The sequence below is a fragment of the Notamacropus eugenii genome, chromosome 1 (genome assembly GCF_028372415.1).
Source record: "Notamacropus eugenii isolate mMacEug1 chromosome 1, mMacEug1.pri_v2, whole genome shotgun sequence".
NCBI lineage: Eukaryota > Metazoa > Chordata > Mammalia > Diprotodontia > Macropodidae > Notamacropus > Notamacropus eugenii.
In genome coordinates this window covers 474,354,842-474,378,807 of record NC_092872.1, presented here as the reverse complement: position 1 = coordinate 474,378,807, position 23,966 = coordinate 474,354,842, and the positions used below count along the sequence as shown (strand labels likewise).

Below are 23,966 nucleotides of genomic sequence, written 5' to 3'. Positions count from 1 at the left end.
AGATGGACAGATACAAACACATACGATTACATACATATACCCACAACTTTTCATACTACATGGGTAGCATTTTAATTGAGAAAGTCAAGGAGAGGCTCCAGGTCTTGGAGTTTTCTGCATTAAGTGTGATGGAAGGATACCAAAGAGATATTTAAAAATCCTGAAAAACCAAATTACCTATTACAAGTACTACAGAAAAAACCTCTGCTAGACACTCACATCAGTGCAAGACCCAAAGTTTATTCCCAATAGTCAATGAAGATGACAAATTTATCTGGTTAAAACTTGTGTAGTTTTCATGTTTGGAATTAAGAAGATGAAATGTCCAGTCAAAATGAGAGATACACTCTATGATAACACTATGTTTCTTAAGTAGTTTTAAAGTCTGGCAAATGCAAGGTGCTTCTGTCAATTATTCAATACAGATTGAATCCTAGGTCAAGAACTTTTATAACAAAGAAAGTTCTACTATAATAGAAATATTTCCAAGTTCTAGTCATTGGATCTTTTTCAGGGTGGGGTGGGTCAATAGTTAATATAGCATAATTCCAGTGAAAGAAGGAGACAAGAAAAGGTACAACAGAATTAATGCAAAGGGGTATGGTAAAATGTCAGCCATGTTAAAACTCAGAATAAGCTGAAACTGGCAAGGGATGCCAATGCTAACAAAGATGATTTGAGGGGATCAGGGAGTTTGGTTATTTTGGTTAAAGGAAAGGGATCAAAGAAGGGATAGTAGTTACCCATGTGTGGTAAAAGGACAATAATAATGGACAGTGGAAGCTTGATTTAAAAAATTATTTTTGGCTTCCATTTTCTCATGTATCTTCTTTGGGGTAAATCTTGATTATTATAATTTCACAATATTTAGCTTCAATTGTTTTGCTTGTTCTTTCTATTTATTTTGGTTATTGTGAATGTTCCTTTCCTGGTTTTGTTTACTATGCATCAGTTGATGTATCTTCCCTGTCTTTATCATAGTCATTATTTCGTACAACATAATATTCCATTATATTCACATACCAAACTTGTTTGTTGCTATTCAATTGTGTCCAACTCCACATGACCCCATGGAAATGCTGAAGGGGTCATGAGTGAAAAGTTTAAGAAGCCCTGTTCTAAATCACTACTAATAGAGAAATGCAATTTAAAACAACTCTGGGGTATGACCCCACACTTATCAGACTGACTAATATGACAAAAAAGTTAAATGATAAATGTTAGTGGAGCTGTGAACTGGTTCAACCATTGTGTAAACTAATTTACAACTATGCCCACAAGGATATTAAATTGTGCATATCCTTTGACCCAGCAATACCATTATTAAAAGTATATTCCAAAGAAGATCAAAAAAGAGGAAAAAAGTGTATATGTATATGTACAAAAAATATATACAGTAACTCTTTTTGTAGTGGCAAAGAACTGGAATCTGATGGAATACCCATCAACTGGTATATTGATGGTATACAAACAAACAAGTTATAGTATATTAATGTGTTGTAAGAAATGATAAAAGGAATGGTTTCAGGAAAACCTGAAAAGACTTGTATGAACTGATGCAAAGTAAAATGAGCAGAGTTAGGAGAATAATTTATATAATAATAACAATATTATCAACTTTGAAAGACTTAGGAACTCTGGTCAACACAATGACTAGTCACAATTCCAAAAGACTAATTATGAAACATGCTACCTCCAGGTTGAGAGCTAATGGACTCGAGTATAGACTGAAGCATATTTTCTTTCGGACACAGCTAATGTAGAAATATATTTTGCATGACTATATGTATTTGAAATGAGTTATTTGTCTTGCCTTCTCACTAGGTGAGGGAGCAACAAGGAGGAAGAGAACTTAGAACTGAAAAATCAAACTGAATAAAAAATAATTTAAAAACAAAGTCAGCCTAGGAGGGATAGAAAATTGTCAGCAATAGCATTCTGAAGACATAAAAAGGAAAACTATTCAATGAGGAAGAAAAACTGGAGATGTCTGAAATTAAACAACCAATTTCAATTTTTAAAATATCATGTACACAAGATGGGCAGAGAAGGTACACAAGGGCAGAGAAAAGAAGATGAATCTAAGATCACGGTACAGACCTTTAAAAATAGCGTTGGGAGTACTAAAGCTCAGAGTGAGCAAAAGTTGGATTAGGAAGTGAAGAATAGTAACAAAGAAGTAAAAAACAATCTATAATGAGGGAAAGCAGAGGATCAAAGAAGAGATAGGCCTTTTTTTTGGGGTGTTTGCTCCTGTTTTTTCTGCCAAGAAGAATGACTGGCACAGAAATGACAGAACAAAAATGGCTAATATTGAGTTGGTCCTCAAGATAAAGACAGAAGAAAGTAAGAAAGCACCTAGCTGCCTTTTATGAATTCAAATCACCTAGCCAGATGAGCTAGCTAGAGCCTTAGGTACTGAAAAAAAAAAAGCAGAAGGGATTGTTGAGCCACTGTCAGAAATATCTGAAAGGCAGTAGAAAATAGTAGAGATTCTGAAGGACCAGAGGAAAGCAAATGTTCTGATTCTTTTTTTAAAAAGAAAAAGAGTTCACAAATTTATAGGCCTATAAGTTTGACTTCAATCTGTGGTAAAATTCTAAAATAGATTAAAAAGATGGTTAATGAACCTACAGAAAAAAAAAGTAGTGATCACAAAAAGTCAGCATGGCTTCCTCAAGAAGCCAAGTTAGCCAAGCTAACTTTTAACCTTATTTTCTTTTTTGATAGGCTTCCTAAACAGGAATGCTACTGATGTAGTTTACCCAGATTTTAGTTAAAAATTTGAGATATTATGTCAAAAGATGTAGACTAGAAGATAGCTTAGAATAGCTGGACTCAAGTGATTTGATGTCAACTTGGCAAGAGATCTCCAATGGAGTGCCCCAGGAATCTGTGGTTGGTCCTGTACTGTTTAATATTTTTTTTTATAAATAATTTATAAATATTATAAATGTTTTATAAATAATTTGGATAAAAGCAGAGATGGCATGCCCAATCAAATTTGCACATGAAACAAATGCTGGGACACAATTAAAGGCAGAATCAAGATTCAAAAAGATCTTGACACACTAGAACATTGGGCTGAATTTAATGAGATGAAATGCAATAGAAAAATAAAGTCTTACATTTGGGTTAAAAAAATTAACTTCTTAAGTATAAGATGGTAAAGGTACATTTAGTCAGCAGTTTTTCTGAAAAAAAGATCTGGGGGTTTTACTGGATTATAAGCTCAATATAAATCAGTAGTATAATGTGGTAGCCAAAAAAACTGAAGAAGTCTTGTATAGCATTAAGAGAGGCATAAGTTCCAGGAATAAGGAGGTAATAGTAACTTAGTGTTATACTCTAGTCAGATCACATATTGAGTACTGTGTTCAGTTCCAGAGACCACAGTTTAAGGAGGACACAGAACAAGATTATCAAAGGCCTTGAGTCCATGTTATCTAAGCAGCAGCTGAGGAAAGTGGGGATGGTCTTTGGCCTACAGAAGAGAATACTCAGAAGAGACATCATAAGTGTTTTTAACCATCTGAAAGCCTATCATGGACAAGTTCTGTTGATACCAGAACCAGAAGCAATAGGGAGAAGTTGCAGAGAGGCAAATTTAGGCTTGCTGTTAGGAAAAATTTCTTAATTAGAGCTGTTCAAAAATAGAATGGGCTCCCTTGAAATATAGCGGGCTCTGTCTCACTACAGGTCTTCAAGTAGTGGTTGGATAGCCATTGGTCAGGTATATTATGTAGAGATTCCTTTCAGATAAGGACTGGACTAGAAGACTGCCAAATTCCTTTCCCAAGTCTAAAATTCTGTGATTCTATGAAAGGCGCAATTGAAAAAAAAAACTGTCTTTAAAAGAGTAAAAGAAGTTCTTGTAGATCTGGTTCTCAGTCGTACCAAATTTGTAAACTTGCAAAGACTTGGTGCCCTTTAGTGCTAATTACATTTTTGTTGTTCCAAACCAATCTATGCAAGGTCGAGAAAATGACCTTTGAGTTTTGAAGACTTGGGCTAGAACAGTAGGACTCTTCTAGTTATCTATTTAGAACTTAGCCCAGAATTATAGTAGAGAGAGCAACAGTCTAGAAGTCCGCTTCAAGTCCTAGGTCAGTTATCAGTTGGCAAGTTATATTGGATAAGTCATTTCATCTCTGAAAGTCTATGTTTCCTCATTTGTGAAATAAGTACTACTTATCAGAAAGACAGCAGGGGAAAGTGAAGAGAAAATTGCATCTGGATTAGGAAATCCTGTGTTTGAATCCCACACAATCACTAGTTGTATACTATGTAAAAGTGAGCTATTATTATTATTATTATAATTATTGCTACTTTTTCATCAGTCTACTGTGAGGTAAGTGCTTTGTATAATATAAAGTGATATCATAAGCTGCTATCATCATCACCAGTACCAGCACCACCACCACCAGCACCACCACCCACCAGCACCATTATTTGTGTTATTGTTTATTACCGTTCTGCAATGGAAAGTGCCATGTTCTTCAGCCTCTCTTTATTGGACTGAGGAGTACTGATCTGGGGAACAACTGGACTGAGCAATTTGTTCATCAGCTCTAGAACTTTGTCTGCATTCTGCCAAATACAAATTTTTAAAAAGAGATCCCAAAAAAGCATTCTGTGTAACCAAAAATGCACATAATGGATTTATAAGAACCCACCTCAGTATACTGTTACCACCCCCCCTTAATTCATTCCCTCTTGAATTACCAGATAGAATTTAAACCTTAAAATTTACACTTAGCCACTTAGTCATCATCATATGTATTCCTATGGAAATATTTCTCTCACATTCCTACAAAGCCTCTTTTTGTTATTATATATCATGTACTGAATACACCATTTTAGCTGCTACACAGAAAGTAAGAGCTTGCCATATTTCTCACTGAGAAACTTCACAGTATAAATATGACAAATATTTAACTTGCTGCCAAATGATACTACCATTAGATGCTTGAAGGACATATTTTCAATAACTTGCTCTGTCAACTGGAAACATCTTATGGGTAAAAACAATTCTGTAAAATTTGAATTTCACCATGACTGGGATCATCAACTGCCTAAGCACCAGGAGAAAACAACTCAATGGAGAGACAGTATTAACACTCTGGTGATGGTACAATTCCTAAAAGATCAAGATAATAGCCTAGTGAAAATGTTTGTGCATCTTATTCCAAAAGGGCAATAGTCAGTTGCATTAAGTGAAAAGAAAAGAACACATTTTACCTTTGCAAGGTCATAAAGTTTGGCAGCTTCTTCAAATAATCCTTTATTTTCTGCCACTGAAGCAACTTTGTTGATAATGGGCTTTGTGTCACTAGTAAACTTATCTATAACTCCAGGCTGATGAGAAAAACAGGGGAGGGGAAGAGCACACACAGAGCTATTGTTTTCAACACAGAAATCTGGGATAAGAAAAGTTAGACTAAAAATGTTTTTTACCCAGGGTAACGAATACAGTTTGGTTATACTGAAGAGTATAGATTTCTACAGGAATACATGCTGGAGGCCACATTAAAAATAAGAAAGTGTTTATGAAAAAAAGCTGTAACCTAAGTAGACAAAACTGATTAAATAGCACACAGAAGCCAGCAGCAAAACATTAGTGGTTTCCAGTATTTCAAAATGACCCAGATAGCAGGAAAAAGTACCTGCTAATGCCAGGAACCTGAGGGAACAAAGGAAATCAAAACATTTAGGAGAGTGATCTCTCAATGATTTTGAATTTGCTTTTATAAAACAAATGGCAAATGAAATTTGGTGCTGAAAAATCAGTGCCTCCACATGAACAACCAAATATGATTATAGAAAAGGCCTCAGGAAAGGTATTACTTAAGTCTCTGCCAGAAAACACTTTTCTAGAAAATTTAAGTTGATCCCAAATCAATGTCAGTATTGTAGTAAAGATTACATCAAAAAACTTTGTTCCTCTACTCACTTTGGGTAAGTATGACAGCTTATTTATCTGTATTAACATTATGCTAGATCTTGGTATCTGAATAAATGAGTTAGGAATCTATAAAATTTACTGATTTATTTTTTTCTGGACAAGAATGAATTTTTGGGCTTTCTAAGATCTCTTTATGAAAGAAAAATTTAAAAAGAAAGCTAAACTTTCACATTTGGAAGACCAGGTATTGATATATCTAATCTCTTCTTTCAGCATATTTCCTAGTCAAAATCTTCTCATCCCCAAAAATTGCAGGTGTGAAGAGATTAAAAGTGTCCTACTCACTCAAAAGAATATTATAAAGGTGAATCTGTATATCTGATTTAAAAGTACGTATATCAAGGGTCATCATTTTGAGCCTGTTACTTTTTGCTAAATCCTTTCCTTTGCTTCTGCTTGACATCTGAGATACTGAGTAGGTTTAGAAACTAAACTGTCTTTCAAATGTATATCTTTGACAATCTTTTAAAAATCAGAAGGATTTTTTTTTACTCACCTTTCTACTTCCATCATTCTCCAGTTTCCCAAGAATCATATCAAACTAGAAGAACAAACAAAAAAATAATATAAACAATTCAATCCATTTGATAACAGTATTTTTATTTGAAGAGGAAAATGTCCAAAATACCAAAACTAAATTTTATGTCATCACTATTTGAAGGTAACAGTAAATATTCCACTGTCAAGGACATTCTGGAGGGAATTCATACAGGGTTTAATTTATATGACATCAAGATCCTTTCCAACTCTCACACTCTATGATTTAAATGAAATGTAAACAAAAAAATTACTTCATGTGCATCATATGTATTATGTCAATTATATGGAAGTATAAAATACACATATGCTAACATGTTTTTGAACATAATGGAAAAAAAAGGCTCATACCTCTCGACTTTCTATTACAAGTTCACTAACACAGCGCAAAAACATGTTTTCTCCTTGACTATCTTTTTCATCTCTGTAAGAGAACAAATATAAACAACATTCTTAAAATTCATGCTTAATAAATTTGAGGGTTTTCACAGTTATTCAAAGAACTATGGAATGAAAGTCATTCAAAATGACTGCTCAATTTCTTACCTGAGAAAGTAAAAGTATTGTAACGCTTCTCTTGGGTCTGTTGACTCAAATTTTCGGGTATAGAGCATTAAAAGGCGAACAAAATTAAGACGCCTTACACAAGGAGGGTCACCAGCCTCATGACTTACTATAAGAAACAAAAAAAAGGTCAAACCATATTCCTTAATAAATATTTATATAGAACCACAGAGTGACATAAATGGAAACTAAAAGTTCAATGGATCAAATATTTTTTGAAATAAAATCCAATGCAAAGATACTCAACTTCAAGGTCAGTCAACATTTTTGGGACTGATCTTTGCCCTGTTACTGAACTTGCTCCTGGGTGACTTTAATTCCTTGCTCAGTACCTTGGTAAACTTGAATACTGGAAGCTAAGTCAATGATAAGCTTTTCTATGTGTCTGCTTAATTCTGTGTTTTCTTTCTTTCAAGTGGAAAGTCAGAAAAAAAAAACATGTACTTCTTGACTACAAGAGACTTTTTAGAAAATAAAGTGACATGGAGTTTTAAAAAGGGGAATCAGGATTCCAGTTTCTTTTTGGTATAAAATGGGGATAATAGAATATTTTGGTAGTAAAAATCATGATGTTCTATACTTCATATATGAAGATGATTCAAGTTTTAAGTTATTTTCCCAACAGTGGTAAGAGGCTGTATGATCTACCTAGAGTCCTTTATCTCCATACTCTACACTCCGGACATAGACAGCATGGATAAGATATGTCTAACCTGGGTTTGGTTAACTGTCTGAAGTCACTGAAAAAGTGGCTGGCTCATAAAGGAAGAAGTTCATGACCTCATTAGCACTGTTCCCTGACTAGCACAGAATTTGTCCACAAAGTATTATAGTGCCTACTATGTGCCATGTGCCACAGCTGATAGGCATTCAAGGGCCTACAAAGATATTTCAGTTATGGCCCTTGCTCACAAAAGGTTTATAGACTAGAAGGTAAGATAAGGTATACCCAGATAAACAATTCACATCACAATGTGGTACATATATAAGAAGAGCACAAACTACTATGTTTAGTGGTACTAATATGTAAAAACGTTTGTAAGAATGAAATGTTATATGCATAGAACACCCAAATTAAAATCATCCAAGGGACCCATTGGGAATATAGCTACTTCAAAGTGATTTTTATTTCCCATTTCCATAAAAAAGAGAGGGTGATGCAATGATGCTCTAATTAGTGACATCAGTGGGGGTTAACAATGATCCAGTAGCTGCTTCTCTTTCCTTTACATCCTACTGCAATGGTACTTACAGAGCTGTGCACTCTGGCCAGATGATTTCAAGAGAAGCTTTAGCTCAAAAAGCACCAGTGCTACATGAACAGCATGGCAGCGTAGGCGCTCCACACGGAAAAGAAAAGCAATTGCAGCTTCAAACTGTGCTGTCAGGAAGAGCACTTGGAAGTAGAGAAAAGGCTGCTGGTTGACAGCAAAGTGGGATTCCCCTGGAAAGACATGAAGTTAGAATCAGTCTTAAAGAAGTTATTTATTCAAAGAATCTTACCCCACATAATTGCAAATAACTACGAAAAAGTGTTCTAATTCAATTTGCTAGAGAATATTTTACTTTTGACAAGATGGCCTAGCTACAATGAGTTGATGAGCTGGGATATTAACAGTGTTTTTTGTACCTGAGGAAATGGCAAGCAAATGGGGCTGGCATTAGAGTCACAGAAACCATGCATAAGGGAGCACAGAGAAAAACTCCCCCCTCACATGCCTTCCAAACACCTCCAAAAGGAATCATGTGTCTTTTCTTGCCAACAAGGCTTGCTCAGCAAAGAAAGAAGGGAAAGGTTCAAAGAGGCCTCAGTGTAACCTTTAGATTCATTCTGGGCAGACCTCTCAAGTTGTGAGTGAGATTTAGGAGAAAAGATCACTTAAGCGCACTCTATATATTGTCCAATAAGTAGCACCATGACAAATGTAGCTCAGAGAAGTAATCACTCACTTGGGATATAAGATTCTTCCTATGTGGCTACTAGTCTACAGAACAACGTCATTCGTATTGTAATTACAGTGTTAGGTACCTGAGGCCTCTGAAAGTGACCAGGAAGGCTACTGAACTTGGGAGGCATAATGTTTTTAGACTTCAAAAGCTCACCTACTGAAATTATGGAAAATGCTCAGGAAAGCAGTAAGGTGTGTTCAAAAAAGACTCTTACCATAGTCTTCTAACAACTGCTTCTGGAACTGTGATAAAGTGAGCCTGTCTTGTGGAGAGCTGGTACCATCATCTTCAAAACATACTTGATTCAACTAAATCCCCAAAAGAAAGACACACATTTTTATAAACTTCTTCTCAAACCAGGGCATAACATAGAGAATGGATGTTATGCAATTGTGAATATACTGGAAAACTGGCAGTGCTATGATGGTTGTGCTTAGTCAGGAGTTATGCTGCGAAAAATGGACCAGGAGACAGATTTGCTGTGCCTGTTGACCATGCACACCACAGCTTTCTGATTATCTCACTGCCCTGCCCCCTCCTTCACCCTCCCCATCGAGCTAAATGTCTCAAATAGAGGCACAAAGTAGACACACAGCACTGCCGCCACTGCTACCACCACCAAATACAGCAACCTGCCTTTAACCAAAGGTAATCTTCTGTTTTGTCAGCCACTTCACTCTGATTATCAGTGACATCGCATCTGCCAAGAATACAATAAACGGCTCTTTTGTAAGGGTCAGTGTTGTTTCTAAGGGCACGTCGATAATGGAGACGAAGTTTATTTTCAGTGGCAGGGGACAATCTAAAGATTTAAAAATGGACAAACACAAATTTATGAGAAAATGCCAGAGAGTATTTGAGAACAACCTAAATAAATTCAACTTGAGTATTTCAACAAGAATAAAGCAGGACTTATGAGAATCTAAAAGAATATTCAAACAGAACTTTTCACATGGCTATCTAATGAAAACCTCTGAGAAAGTTCTTTTAGGCTCCCACAAATGTACAAACTCACGGAGTCCTAGAAAGGTGTGCATTTTACATTAGGGAAGCACAATTTGTTGTTCATCTTTTCAAAATGGAAACAGTTTTAATTATGTGACTGGTGATGGACTGCATATTTGCTGTCCCAGAATTAGCCTTGCTAAAGTTGCTTGTCACTAAAAGCCAGGCTGGGCATGACATAACACATTGGACAACCACAACAAAAATCACAGCAATTCGTTAAATGGTCTTCCAAGTCAGGGAGGGGATGCAATCTGCATTAGTCTACTGAGTACTCAGACCCGTAAATCACAAATCCTTGTGGCCTGCAATATTCAGATGAACAAGCCTTTAGTAAGAATCTGTTACAGCAGGTTCTGAGCTACCTGACGGGGAAACAAAGGAAAGAAATCAAACTTCTTGCTCTCACAGAGGAAACATTCTTTGGTAGGCAGGTACTAATAATACACCAAACTCTAATACCAAAATTCAGCATTTCCTTAGTGTCCAGGAATTTAACAAATACCTGTTGAACTGACTTGACAAACAGAAGCACTACTGAACACTATTTATCATCTAGTCTCCAACTTACCAATGTAGCAAACAATATTTTTGAAAGCAGTAGACTAGACAATCAATTTGTAGCTCATAAATAAAATGTGAGAGAACATGAATCTCATTCTAAAGTACTTTTCTTAACCATGGATTAATGGTAAGAGTGAATCATGCTCCTCTCCAACATGTCCTTCACTACCATATACAGTCTACAGAAAGAAGGTATTCCCCTGTAATGATGCACAATCACAAGCTCTGCATGCGTTGGAAGTTGGTCTTCTAGAAATGCTATGGTTAAAAATAAATTTAGCACCTGGTGGTCAACTACCTAATGAACTTTACTAGGCTATAAATGTACAGGTTGGTGCTAGGCACACAGAGACTCTGAACCTGTCAAAGCTTGCTCTCCACTGGTACAGCGTGAGGACCAGGGACTTCCCAAGCCACAATGAAGCAGCAGGGGACTGGAGTAGAGGTTGTCCTTCAACATTAGTGTTATAACCAGATTTAACATTCTCAATTACTATTTTATACATGTTCAATAAATTTTTTTTTTTTAAACAGACGCTTATTTCTAGGCACATATAGGCAAAGGAGACTACCGTCACAACTAGGACTTTCTACTTCTACAACTAATTCTCTAGATATCCTTTATCTCATTCAACATACCTTCTATCCTTGCTGTGCATATATTCTTGGAACCAAGTTTTAAATTCTCCTAGCTGATGCTGAGCCCGATTAACCACTTGTGAAGCTGCAACTAAATCCCCACAGCGCATGCAGTAATAAATTAATGCCCAAACAGGATGTCCTTCCACTTCTCCATCCTAATAAAGGAAAATATTTTGAAAATAAAAACTCACAAAACATCTAGTTGGTTAAAAAGCATTTCTTGTGTATAGGATATAGTCTAATTGGGAAGATCCAATCTTGTCATCTTTCTATTTATAAATAAAACTATGTTAACTGGACATAATTTTTTTTTTCTGTGTTAAAAGCAGAACAAACAAAATCTCTGAAGTTCACTCACCAATACCTGGATTTGAGTTCTGACTTAAACATTCAAGGTTTGTGACCACAACTTGTTTTCAGCTTCAGTTTCCTCATCTTTAAAATGAAGATCCACTACTTGCGCTATCAATTCAATGGGTAGATAAATTCAAGCAAAAGGCTTTTTAAAGCACAGTGCCCATGTGAGTTATTAGTAAAGCTTATTCTTTATAGCATTATTTAAACCCATAAGCCAGATGGCCCTGTGCCAACAGTCTATGGATTATTTTTCTTTAAAAAAAAATTTTATTGATGACATTTGTTTTCCTATCACTGTCATTCCTAGAAATCCCCTCACCCATCTCCAGTTTAAACCACACCCCCCCAAACCCTCAATATAATATAGCAATTAAGCCAAAAGGACTAAAGTGAGATCTGCCAATGTGTAAAACATCCTGCCTTTAAAGTTCCCCACCTCTCTGTTGTGACAAGGAGGAATGGTGTTTTTTAGGGTCATCTCTGGTGTTTTAGTTACTCAGGAATCTTTTCATATACACTGTAGTAGTCATTAAGTATATTGTTCTTTTGGTTCTGTTATTATCCTCTACACCAGTTCATATAAATCTTACCATATTTTTCTGAATTACTTATATTCATCATTTTTACTGCACTAAAATATTTCATTACATTCATTTACTAATGTCTTTTGGCCATTCTCCAATCAATGGACACTCATTTTGTTTCTAGTTCTTTGTTACTACAAAGAGTGCTACTATGAACATTTTGGTATATATTAAACCTTTACTTCTACGTTTGGCCTCCTTGGGGAGAAATACTCAGTGGTATCACTGAGTCAAAGGGTATGAGAAGTTTAATTGCTTTGGGGGTATAATTCCAAATGAATGCCCAGGTTCTTCAATTGCTCTGATATTATGTAAGGCTGGAATAAAGTAATTGTATATTCTTTTGGATAGTGGTTGTCATAAATCTTATCCCAGAGTCATATGACTACAAATTTGGGAAAACCAAGCAGAGAACTAAAGTGAGGAAGAATAGCACAGAGAGAGACAAGGAGGGAAGGAAGGGGGGGAAGAAAGAGAGAGAGAGATAGAGAGAGAGAACTGGTACATTACAATACCTCTAGGCCTAGGCTTGATAACTGATGACTGGGGGGAAGAGATCTGGCATGTGCCTAACAGACAAGTCCAAGGCTATTAGGTGAGGGGAACTGACAAGAAGTATTACTGTTGAATCATGAAAAGGTGGAATGTGTGGCCGGTTAAATCATACTGGTTATCTCCAGCACTGCATATGCTTCTGGCCAGATACTGCTCCCTGGAAATGGAGTCAGAAGACTTGGGTTCTACTACTGGCATTCTGCACAAACTATTGCCTAATTTTTTTAAGGTCTCATTTTCTTCAGTGGTAACATGGGAGGTAGGAAGAGGGGAAGAGCTTGAGTTAAATGCCTTTAATATTCTTTCCAGCTCTAAAATCTTATGCTGAACTACAGTGGGGATTACAACCATCCAGTTGGAAACCACTGCATTCTGGGCTAATCTTTTTTTTCTTCCAGCTTTGGGGTACTGTGGTGAAATATGAGCATTTTGTGGAATAATTTCAGTCTATGTCAAATCTAAAATTCCAAACCTGGATGGAATGTGTAAGATAGAGAGAGGTATGAACTTCTTGGTTGTTTTAGGAGGTCTAATACTTATACTAACTTTTTAAGAAAATAAACTTGAATGAATAACTGTTTTATGAAAAAGCTAAATATGTCAAAATACATTCTGTGAACTTTAAGACATGTTTTTAAAACAACTTCTTTCCCTAAAACAGCAGGTATTCACTTGTTTTCCTCTTTAGTCTTACCAAGGTAACAACAGAAAAGATAAATACAAGTTATTATATAATACAGTTTAAATAAAGTCATTAGAAGATGCTAAGGTAAGGAAGGCAAAAAAAATAAATTTAAAGTACCTGAAGTCCTGGAAGAGGTGCTGGGAGTTTGATATTAAGAAAACTTCGAACCAGTTGGTAAGTTCCAGGTACACCACCCAACTGGGCTTGATGAAGATTTCCGAAAACAGTAACAAGTGTGTAATTTTTGTAACTAGGAAAAAGTCATTAAAACAGCCCAAAGTTAAAGATATTTCTTTTAAAAAAGTATGTTAAATAATGAAATGTCACTGAAGATATGGCACCATCAAAGACAATGGATCCCAAGGGGAGGGGAATGATACAATTGCTGCCTTTAAATGCTTAAAGATAGAATAGAATTGTTCTATGTTGCTCCAAAGGGTAGAACTAAGACAAACCAGAGTGGCCAGATGCTTCACCAAACACTGAGAGACTCCCTGAAAGGATTTTTCAGGCCCTGTATATAAGCTTATAGTACCATCATTTGCAAGTTCATAGAAAACAAATACTCTGAGGTATATAAACAAATACCATTAAGGTATGTGTGACTCAAGGATAAACATATTATAACACTTAAAATTTAACTTAATTTGAATCCCCGCCCCGGTCCTCCCCCATTCAAACCTTGCTTATATATTGAATCTGTTACTATGGGAAAGGTCATTTTAACAGTTATACATTTTAGATGGCAAGATAGTATGGAATCAATCAAAATAGACAATTGTTGGCCATTATTGCTGTCCTGACGCTGAGCACTGGAGGGGAAAAGAGAAGAAATACACATAAAACAAACTGATATTTCAAAAAAAGTTCAACTATAGCTTAATGAAGGATTCTGGACTGAAGTTTAAATCCTTTGTAACACAAAAAGCCATACAGAATTTTAGATAAATTTGCTAAATGCAGCACTGCACTCCAGAATATAGCTATTTTATCTAAAGCACTAGATGTGTTTATCTTATATATCTATGGTATAACAAATAAATTATTAGTTTTAAAAGTAAATATTATGCTATAATGGCTCTGATTTAGTGCACAGCTCTACACAAGAAAATATTATGACTTCTTAACAGGATATCATTTTATATACAGTGGATGCACTGAAAACAATATTATAAGGTAGCAGTCACCAGTCTACATGGCCTGGTGGCAAAGTGTTGCAATTTTGCAAGGATATTCAACTCAGCAGCTTTCTCTTCTTGAGCCAGCAGGAAGAAGCACAGTGATCTCTCTCTGAAATAAAGAGGATTTGTTGCAACACTTATGGCAACCCCTGCTGGCTAATTCAGAGCTTAAATGAATGTCCTCAATGAAGGATGAATGGCACAACCTCCTATTAATGGAGTGGACAATTGTAAAGGGACAAAAGCACAACCGTAATCCCCCAAATGACTGACTCAAGTTGCTGTGGAGGTGGCACAGAAACCTTAGTGCAAACCACTGGCATTAACAGCAGGGAAGATATCAGCACATCAAATGTGGAGCGTGGACTCACAGGGATTAACTGGATGTAGCCAAAAGGAAAATTAAGATTAAAGAAGAATTTAATAGGGGCACACAGGCCTGTCAATGGTTTGAAGGCAGTAAAATTGCTGGGGTTAGCAGTCTAATTAAAATGCTGTAAGAGCACAAGCAGGCATAAAGAGGGCAGGTGGAACCATACTAGGAAATGGGACTTTGATCGAAGGCATTACAATATAACAATCATAGTATCTCTCTACTGTAAGGGGGGAAGAGAGAGGGAGAGAGAAAAAAAGCAAAGGCAAAGAAAAGAAATGAGAAAGAAATAGGTGTGTTCTAACAGCTTCTTTATTTACCATATTATTTTAGTAGTGCAATTTCATATCATGGAGTGATGCCCAAGTAAACAGCCACTTCTGACAACAACATAATATCTTTCAGCCTCATTTACTCCAAATTACAACCAGTCACATCTATAAAGCATTCTATATGAAGATTACATATACATTTAAAACTTTCAGTTACAAAGGATCTTTAAGGCACATTTGGTTGGCTCCAGCTTACCTTTGCTCGAGGTAACGTAAAGCCTGCCTTACAAATTCCATTCGTACCTCCATGCTCCTTCGACTTTTCAGTGCATCTGTTGCAGGAGCCAACAACACATCTGTCATTTGTTTCACCATTGCCCACATATCTGAAATATTCTACATAAAAACAACAAAGTCAGAAGGAAATGCTGCAAGTACTAAAGAAGTCATTAAGGTTTATACGGTATGTTTTTTCTTCTTAGGAAAAAATTACCTGAATATAATTTAAAAGAAATGGGAAATATAGAGGTTAATTTAATCTGCTGAAGTGCCACAGGTTCTTATCTTGGCTTGCTCTGATGCATAACATTCACCTTTGTCCAATTTTAAGGGCTTTTGAGCTTAAGTGAGCTAACAAACAGAACTAGTTTTTGGATCAATTATTCTCCTTGTCTGACATGCCCACCTCCATAATTAAGAGGCCTTAAAAGAAACAAGAATGCTGATTGTCAGTGGGTTATCTATTAAGAGAGTGCGAATAAATTGGTAATTGTTCAAAGCTCTAGGAATTTGAAAATTCAGGTAGCTACAATTCAGTCCTTACAAGGTCATTTAGATTTTGCAAGGGCTAAAATAAGAGTTTAGCCGAAATAATACGCATTTTGTCCTCCTAGGGAGTCACCATGGGCTGTTCCTCTAACCACATTTTTTGGGACTACAGAGCAACCTCCTCCCCCTACTCAGTCACCCTCTTTCCAAAGATTCTTCCTCTGACGACCTACAATTAAAGGAGGCCTGTCATTCTTTCCTTTGTGCTGCCCACACATTCCCTCTCTCTGAGTATCTTCTTGCCTTTAAATCTTTCCTTAAAACATCTCTTTCAGCATTTGGCAAATTTCCACTGTAAAAAAGTTTCGTGGAATTTTAAAGTTAAGGATACTTACTTTATGATAAAATCAACCATGACAAGTAGATTAACACTTTCTTTCAAAGAAAGAAAAGAAAGAGGAAATCATACTTTTATCTTTAAAAAAATATATATATTGTAGATGTCTATTTCGTTCCAGCTTATCCCCCAGTCTTTTTAGGGGGGGGGAGAAGAGGGGAAAGGCACAGAGAAGGGGATGAAGTGGATGCCTGAGAGAAAAGGAAAAGGTTAAGGTAGGTAGGGAAAGGAAGGTAGAATAGAAAGCAGAATAAAGAGAGAGAGAAATGATCATAAGTTGAGAAAACATTCAGGCTAGCCATCATTTTTTCAGTAAGCCCACCAAAAACTGAGAATTGTGATAGTTCCAGATCAAACAGTCTAGTACAAGAGTTAGGACGCTATAAGGCAAAACAGAAAATAGTAGCTGACTTCAAAACAAAATGAAACAATTACAATGAAGAATTCATGCAGGTCATGTCTAAACAGCTTAAAAGACAACCAAAAACAGAACCACAACAAACTAATCTTCACTATGAAATGCTAAAGAAAACCTCTGAAAGCTATTTTCAACCTCAAGAAATATATTGTTAGTAGATTTCAGCCAAGTCAGCAAGTTACTAATCACATCTAAAAAACAAGATCATACATTTGTATTATGCTAACACTTTGTCAGTACCTTATCATCCATTTCTGCAACAGCAGCACAGAGGTCTACCAGGTTTGGCTGCAGATGTCCATTCACTATCTTCTCATTATAAATATAAATCTGAAATTATCAAAAGCAAAGTAAGCAGTGCTATTTATATTTTTTCCTTTCTAAAAAAATCTTCCAGGCCAAATCTAAAGTTAGTTTTCAAATAATGGCCAAAGGAAGCTTCATTCAAGTTTTCTAACTCAGGGCAGACAAGTTAAACCCAGCTTAAAGAAGGATTTCTCATGGCCAGCTTCCCAGTTTCATGTCTGAGCTGATAAGCAGCAGCACTGAGACAAACCAAGGCCACCTGACATCCCATCACCACCCACCAACTGAACAGTGGGAACACAGAGGAAAGAGGGGAAATGAGGGAGAGGAGTACAATGGGCAACCCCATGGCTCCTATGCTCAGCCATCCTTTGGTCCCAGATGATAGGAATCAAAGGAAAGAATAGGGATAGGAGAAATGTGTCCCACTGCTACCATCTGCTAACCAGAAGGAAGGCTTTTCCAGAAAGTAGCAGCAAAAATCTTTTAGCTTTCTTCTAGGCCAGAGACACATAATGTTGATAACAAGCCCAAGCCAAATGGGCAATGTTATGTGGACCATCCTGTCATGTTACAATGATCACTGCTCTAAACTTGGAATACATACTTCTTCTGGAAGAAATCCTTATGCTTTAGATGAAACTGTCTGGGAATGAAGAATATCTCATGCTGAGTATGTGTGAGAACTTGGCTTCCTTAGGATATCATCAACACGACCAAGACCTCAAAGATTATCTTTTTAAAAATACTCTTTAAATGTTCTCTTAATTCTTTGAAGTGAAAAATATGGAAGGTAAATCAAGTAACTGCAGTAAAAATCTTTAAAAATATAACGTCATTACTGATTTAGAAGTTTTTCAAGTTAGCAATGATAAGTAAATAAACCTATTCCCTTGACCATAACTAGAATTTGGAATAGTAAGTTATGTAAATATTTAGTGCTAGTTTTTATTGAAACTGAAGAGAATTTTTGGTTATCTGTTCAGAAAATTCCATTAAGCAAAGCCCCCAAATTCCTTAAGCATCTTAGTTAATTAATATTTTCACTAAATACAGACTTGGTAACCACATTCACTTTGTTAAGTTTAGATGATCAATCTAGTTTTCTGGGTAACAAAGATTGAGACATTCTTTTAAAACTATATTTGATATAATTATTAGCCAAATGAATGGCTATGAGTTCAGCAGGAGGAGAGATCACTGTGACCTATAATGGGCAAGAAGGACTTAATAAGGGTAAGCTAGGTGGTTGAGCAGGTGGAGTGCTGAGTCTGAAGTCAAGAAGACTTGAATTCAAATCTAGCCTCAGACACTTATGCGACTGTTGGCAACTTAACCTGTTTACCTCAGTTTCTTCAACTTTAAAATGGGGATAATAGTAGCATCTATCTCCCAAAGTTGTTGTGAGGAGCAAATGAAATAATATTTGTAAAGCACTTAACAAAATGACTAGCAAATAGTAAGAGCTACATAAATGTTAGCTATTAATATAACTATTAGAACTGAGATAGGCCTTGAAAGTTTGGCAAGATTCTCAATTATTTAGGATTTTATTTAATAAAAGACTATGACCCATTTTCTGATTTAAAAACAAAAAATAACAGCAGAGCCATTTTTCTTAACCCATATTTTTTCCCTTGTTTGTTTTAACATGAAACAGCCTCTCTTACACACCCCTTAGGTTGCAAAGTTCACTTTCCCAGATTTAAAAAAACTGGTGGGGAGGGTTGGGGGGGAACCTAGAACTATTTTTTAATTGGTAAAACATTCAGTGAAGAAAACCCCTCACCAATGTATGTTGGCACTTGCTATGTTATGTGTGGCACCAGCAGGATCATACCAGTCAGCTGGATAGCTAGCATCCTCACACAACTATTCTAGGCTACCTTTCCCAGATAAGATATTTTAAAATAATTTGTTTGCCAAGGAAAATAATTTCCATCAGACTCACCTGTCGGGCATAAGCCATCTCAATGCTATCTAGAGAGCTTCGGCCTGGGGGTCCCAAATCACTGATGTAGCTTGGCTATAGGTCAAAACATATTAATAATCAGTTAAGGACATCAAGTTAAAATATGACATTAAAAAGTACATATTTTTGATTTTTTTTTTGCTCCTTCCTTCCCCCCAAAGGATAATTTAAAGAGTTTAGATAAAAGATAACTCTCCTTGCCTATGTTATGAGGTTATATGATACTTTATTGTCTTGAAAAGGACAGAAAGCTCTGTCATCCTTATTAGTATCTCTGCTGGTATTTCTGAGATAAAACTACTTCAAACTTTCTGTTTAGACCTCAAGCAATCTTTCCTCAGTAGGCATCTTTCCCCTTGTATCTATAATAAAGCTTAAGTCTTTCTGTTTATGCTAACATCATCAATTACATCAAGATAGTTTGGCAAATATGAAGCAGCAATGTTCACAGACATCTAATCTATGCATTATATAAGAGAGAAGTTGCCGGTTCATTTTTTGGCACCAAAATGCTTAAAAAAATATGAGCAATTAAATCAGTCCAACGTAGGTACTGAATATCTACTATATATCCATAACACTGTAATGGTCATTGTGGGGGACACAAAGAAATAAAATATAGTCCTTGCCTTCAGAAATCTTAAAAACTAGTCAGGAGACTAAGACACATGTGAAAAGTTAAACACAGAAGTCATTTTTCCTAACTATAAAAAGCTTAATTTATTAGGGTAAACATTATATATGATTCTTTATATGAACAGTTATCAAAATAATACCTATTAGAATTGTTATTTTATATATTTTAAATACAATAACTTCCACACTGAACCAAAAGCAAAGGCAAAATTCCTTGAGCCCTCCTCAAAAATGACAAATGCTTTGTTCTTGAGAACAAAGCAGCTGCTGAGGCAGGTTTCCTGGGAAACAGATGTGAAGGAAGAACTACTACTATGCAATCTCTCCCTGGACTGCTTTAGATAAACTCCATAGCTAACCCAGGTAATTCTGGATTTAGACAACTATCATCATTTACTGAAGGTGTTTTACTTGGACATGTTAGTCATAGGAAGTTGTGTGATTTGAGACTGTTAAACAAACAAAGCTTCCATCTGTGAATCACAATATTTTTTCCCCTTTGCCATTTTGAGCATTTTAAAATATCACTGTGGCTGTTACTTTTAACAATGAGTGTCTGACTAGTTGAAAAGTACATACTAGAATCTGTAATTAAAAAGTGTATTTCTGGCAAGCTATTTAAACAGACAAACAAAAAACTCCTGCACTACACAATTCTTCCTCCCTTTCCCACCCCCACCCCAATTGTAATGTTTTTATATTGAAAATTATTTCGGCAAGGTCGCATAACAACCAAGAACACACAGACAGTAAATGCTTCAAGTAAATTATCTTTGCTAATAGAGTAAAGAAACAGATAAACAAAAAGAAGAAAAGTCAGAAAATGGAGTAAAAAATTAAGTTGAATTTAATGCTGAGAAATAAATACATGAAATGGAAGAATCATAGTGGACATTAATTTATATACAATTTGCTACGCAGTTAAAAACCCAGACCTACCATAGAAGTGCTGACTGAAGGAAGTACCTCAAAGGCAAACTAAGAACGAAAATACAATTAAGAGATTTGAAGAAAATGATTAACAATGATTTTATTGTGGAAAGAATGGCCTCATGAAAAATTATTATTTTTTTAAAAAAATCCTAAAACCATGGCAATTTTACTTAAAGAAAACAAGAGTGAACATATGACTTTGGGGTCACAAAAAGATTAAATTCAAAGGCAACATTATGTAATGGAAATCTAGGTTCTAGGCCTGGCTTTTCTCTTAACTGGCTATGTGACCTTGGTCAGTGCATCTCTCTGAACCTTTATCTCCCCTTCCAACTCTAAAATCCTCTAATTTTAGTAAATCATAATAATGATTTATTTAGTAAATTTATTTAGTAAATCAAAATAAATGCTTATTTTGCAGAATGAGGATTTATTTAAGATAAAATTCAAGATGCTTCAAGATGATAATCATATAGGGTAAATGTCCAAGGAATATTATCAAAGGGCACTAAAAACTGAAAAAAAGTTTAGATTAGAAAAAAATGTTTCCTAGAAATGAGTCTTGCACTAAAAAATGATGGAGAAAAGAATACTGTAATGACAGGGCCTACACAGCATTATGATCTTTCCATGCTAGAAGTGTCCATCTTACCTCATTCTCTCACCACAAAAAGGCCTAACAACAGAAAACTTGGTCCCTACATTTTTTATTTTCTCTGGAGTTCAATTTCATGTATGCCTCGTGTAATTTTAAGCTATACTGATTTTCATAATTGTTCTATAAACAATGTGAGAATTTCCAGGTTAGTTCCAATCTGCTGGAATCTGAGGATTATGCATTTCAACTTTCCCAATCTGTCAATAATGTTTGCAGTTCAGTAACAATGGGAGTTGGATGCTTTGAACGATTGGTATTAATTACATATTACTTATACAAGACTAAAACATGGTGGGGGGTAGGGGAGAAAGGGGTCAAAGATAAATGTAATATATGTTAGACCAAGGTCCGATGCTCTGCTACAAAAGGGAATGTGAAAAAGTATCTGAAAGTTATACTCAAAAGGTGATATCATCTCCTAAAGTGCTAGCAAAAAACAAAATAGGGTGGGCGGTGGGTGGGAGGGAAGCATGCAAAGAGAATGGTATTTATTTGGTTTGTGATTATTAAAAAACATGTGTCTGTTTTAGTTAAATATTGCTGAATAGCAATGAGAAGTGTTTTCCAGTACTAAAAAAAAAACTAATTTAAGAAGTTACTCACTAAAGTTTCTCACTAAGTTACTCACTAAGTTTCTAGCTTCACATTTCCATTTAAATTAATTTTGCCTAATGTTGTTTTCCAAAGTATTTCTCCTTCATTTGCCCTTACATATGCTTCCCTTTTCACTTGTGTATGAGGCTCCCTACACATAAAATGTATTATTCATCAATAGGATGTGTAGAAAAATATTCCTGAGCAGTGGAACTGGGCGAACTTTTGTCAGAATTCCAAAGAAAGGGGTTGCTTGATGCTTTGGTGGTGGGTGCTAACATACTGCACAGGAATAATGGCTCCATACACCACCAACGTTGCTGGATTTCATGGCAGTGGTTCCTGAATGAGCCTTAGAAGAGAATGACAGGAGAAGGGAGATGTACTAGAAATGGCAGGCAGAGGTTGTATTCTTTAGTGAAGACAAAAGGAAAGTGCCAAACTATGAGATAAATGGAAAGCTTGAGGTCAAAGTTGAAAACAGAATCTTTAGGCAATGTGTAAATGGTTACAAACTATCAAAGCTGACCTAATTATCAAACATCTAACCTAAGGAAGAAAGAGTTCAGAAATATACAGACTATGTTGAGGATAAAGTAGTCATTTTTTTTTATCCTTTTTCTCCTAATCCTATGCCCCAAGGGGAAAAAAAAACTAATAAACAAAATGGCAAATAAAAAAAGACAGGTTAAGTTATAAGAGATAATGCATTATAGATAAAATCTATAGGAGCCAGTTTCCTTGAAAAAATCTTAGCTATACCATTTTTCAATGCCATTTTAGACTGGGAATCAGGGGAACTGGTTTCTAACTCCAAGTTTGCCACTAACTAGTGGTCTGAATAGGACCAAGCCATAACTTCTCTGGGAATAGATTTCCTCAAATTAAAAAAAAAAAAAGAGGGGGAGTGGATTAGATTGCAAGGCTTCTTAAAACTTTTCCCACTCTTGACTCCTTGTTTGTGTTTCAGAAGTGTTCAATGGCATTGTGTGGTATGATGGTATGTGCAGTGCAAATGTGCATTCTTTGTGGCCAGAAACAAGGCTGCAGTGAAGTTGCCCCATGCAACACAGGTAAGTGCTACCGGAGCAACCTGGATTCATTATGTGCTTGATTTTTAATTAATTTTTGGTCATTGCACATTCAGAAACCTTTTACTGTTTCCAAATTTTCCATGACCCCATGTGGGATCAAAATCCACAGTTTAAGAAGCACTGGATTAGAGCAGCTAGCCTGTGGGGAGGAGTTTAACAACATGACCTTTAAGGTCCCTTCCTAATTTGTGACTAAATGTTATTATATATTAGAAAGATTAATTAATTTATTACATCAAACAAAGTATTAAAGGCTAAAACTTTTTGTCTCTTTAATTTGTCTCATGTTAAACTGGGCACTCACTGGATTTTGGAACTGTCATCTGAAATCACTGAGTCTTAGTTCCTGCTCAAAGGCAAATTTGCCTCCTTCTTTTGCAGTAACTTCTACGTTATCAATGTATATAAATTCAAAGACATTTATTAAGTACCCTTACTATGTACAAAACATGGGGTTAGGTGCAATGAACCATTCATTATCTATTGGAGATTTAAGTGGCTGCTAGCTCAATAAGAGGCAACAATAACCAAAAATGCCAATGTGATCTTTGACTACATTAAAAAGGACACCAGCAGACAAGTTGAGGGAGATAACAGTCCCACTGTACTCTACCCTAGTGTGAACATATCTGGATGCCATATTTTATAAAGCTGGAGCACATCCAGGAGGGCAACCAGGCCAGTGATGGGCTTTGAGTTTATGCCATATAAGGACTGGCTGAAAGAACCAATTTAGTCTGAAGATAGTAGTTTCCAAGTATTTGAAGGACTGTAATATGGAAAAAGGCTGAATTTTGTTCTATCTAGTCTCAAAGGGCAAAAGTATGAGCAGCAGTAGATCACAGGAACATAGATTTGGAGCTGGATGGAGACTTAGAAGCCATCTAGTCCAACCACTTAATTTTACACATTAAAAAAACTGAGGCACAGAGAGTTAAATATCTTGTCCAAGGTCC

At 35.8% G+C, this 23,966-nt stretch overlaps 1 protein-coding gene across 2 annotated transcripts in view; it reads right to left on the bottom strand.

The window, feature by feature from the left end:
- Positions 1-23,966, bottom strand: part of NUP93 (nucleoporin 93) — a 123,760-nt gene that overhangs the window by 7,264 nt on the left and 92,530 nt on the right. The window contains exons 6-19 of one of the 2 annotated variants that reach the window (XM_072632303.1): positions 20,671-20,709; positions 19,075-19,149; positions 17,058-17,147; positions 15,491-15,630; positions 13,526-13,658; positions 11,225-11,382; positions 9,653-9,818; positions 9,231-9,324; positions 8,319-8,510; positions 7,049-7,175; positions 6,854-6,926; positions 6,462-6,506; positions 5,242-5,358; positions 4,472-4,590 (exon numbers count right to left, since the gene is read on the bottom strand). In XM_072632303.1, the coding sequence (XP_072488404.1) occupies positions 4,472-4,590; positions 5,242-5,358; positions 6,462-6,506; positions 6,854-6,926; positions 7,049-7,175; positions 8,319-8,510; positions 9,231-9,324; positions 9,653-9,818; positions 11,225-11,382; positions 13,526-13,658; positions 15,491-15,630; positions 17,058-17,147; positions 19,075-19,149; positions 20,671-20,709 (1,568 nt within the window). The remainder of the gene's footprint in view (positions 1-4,471; positions 4,591-5,241; positions 5,359-6,461; positions 6,507-6,853; positions 6,927-7,048; positions 7,176-8,318; positions 8,511-9,230; positions 9,325-9,652; positions 9,819-11,224; positions 11,383-13,525; positions 13,659-15,490; positions 15,631-17,057; positions 17,148-19,074; positions 19,150-20,670; positions 20,710-23,966) is intronic. The other variant, XM_072632304.1, reaches the window with a different exon arrangement.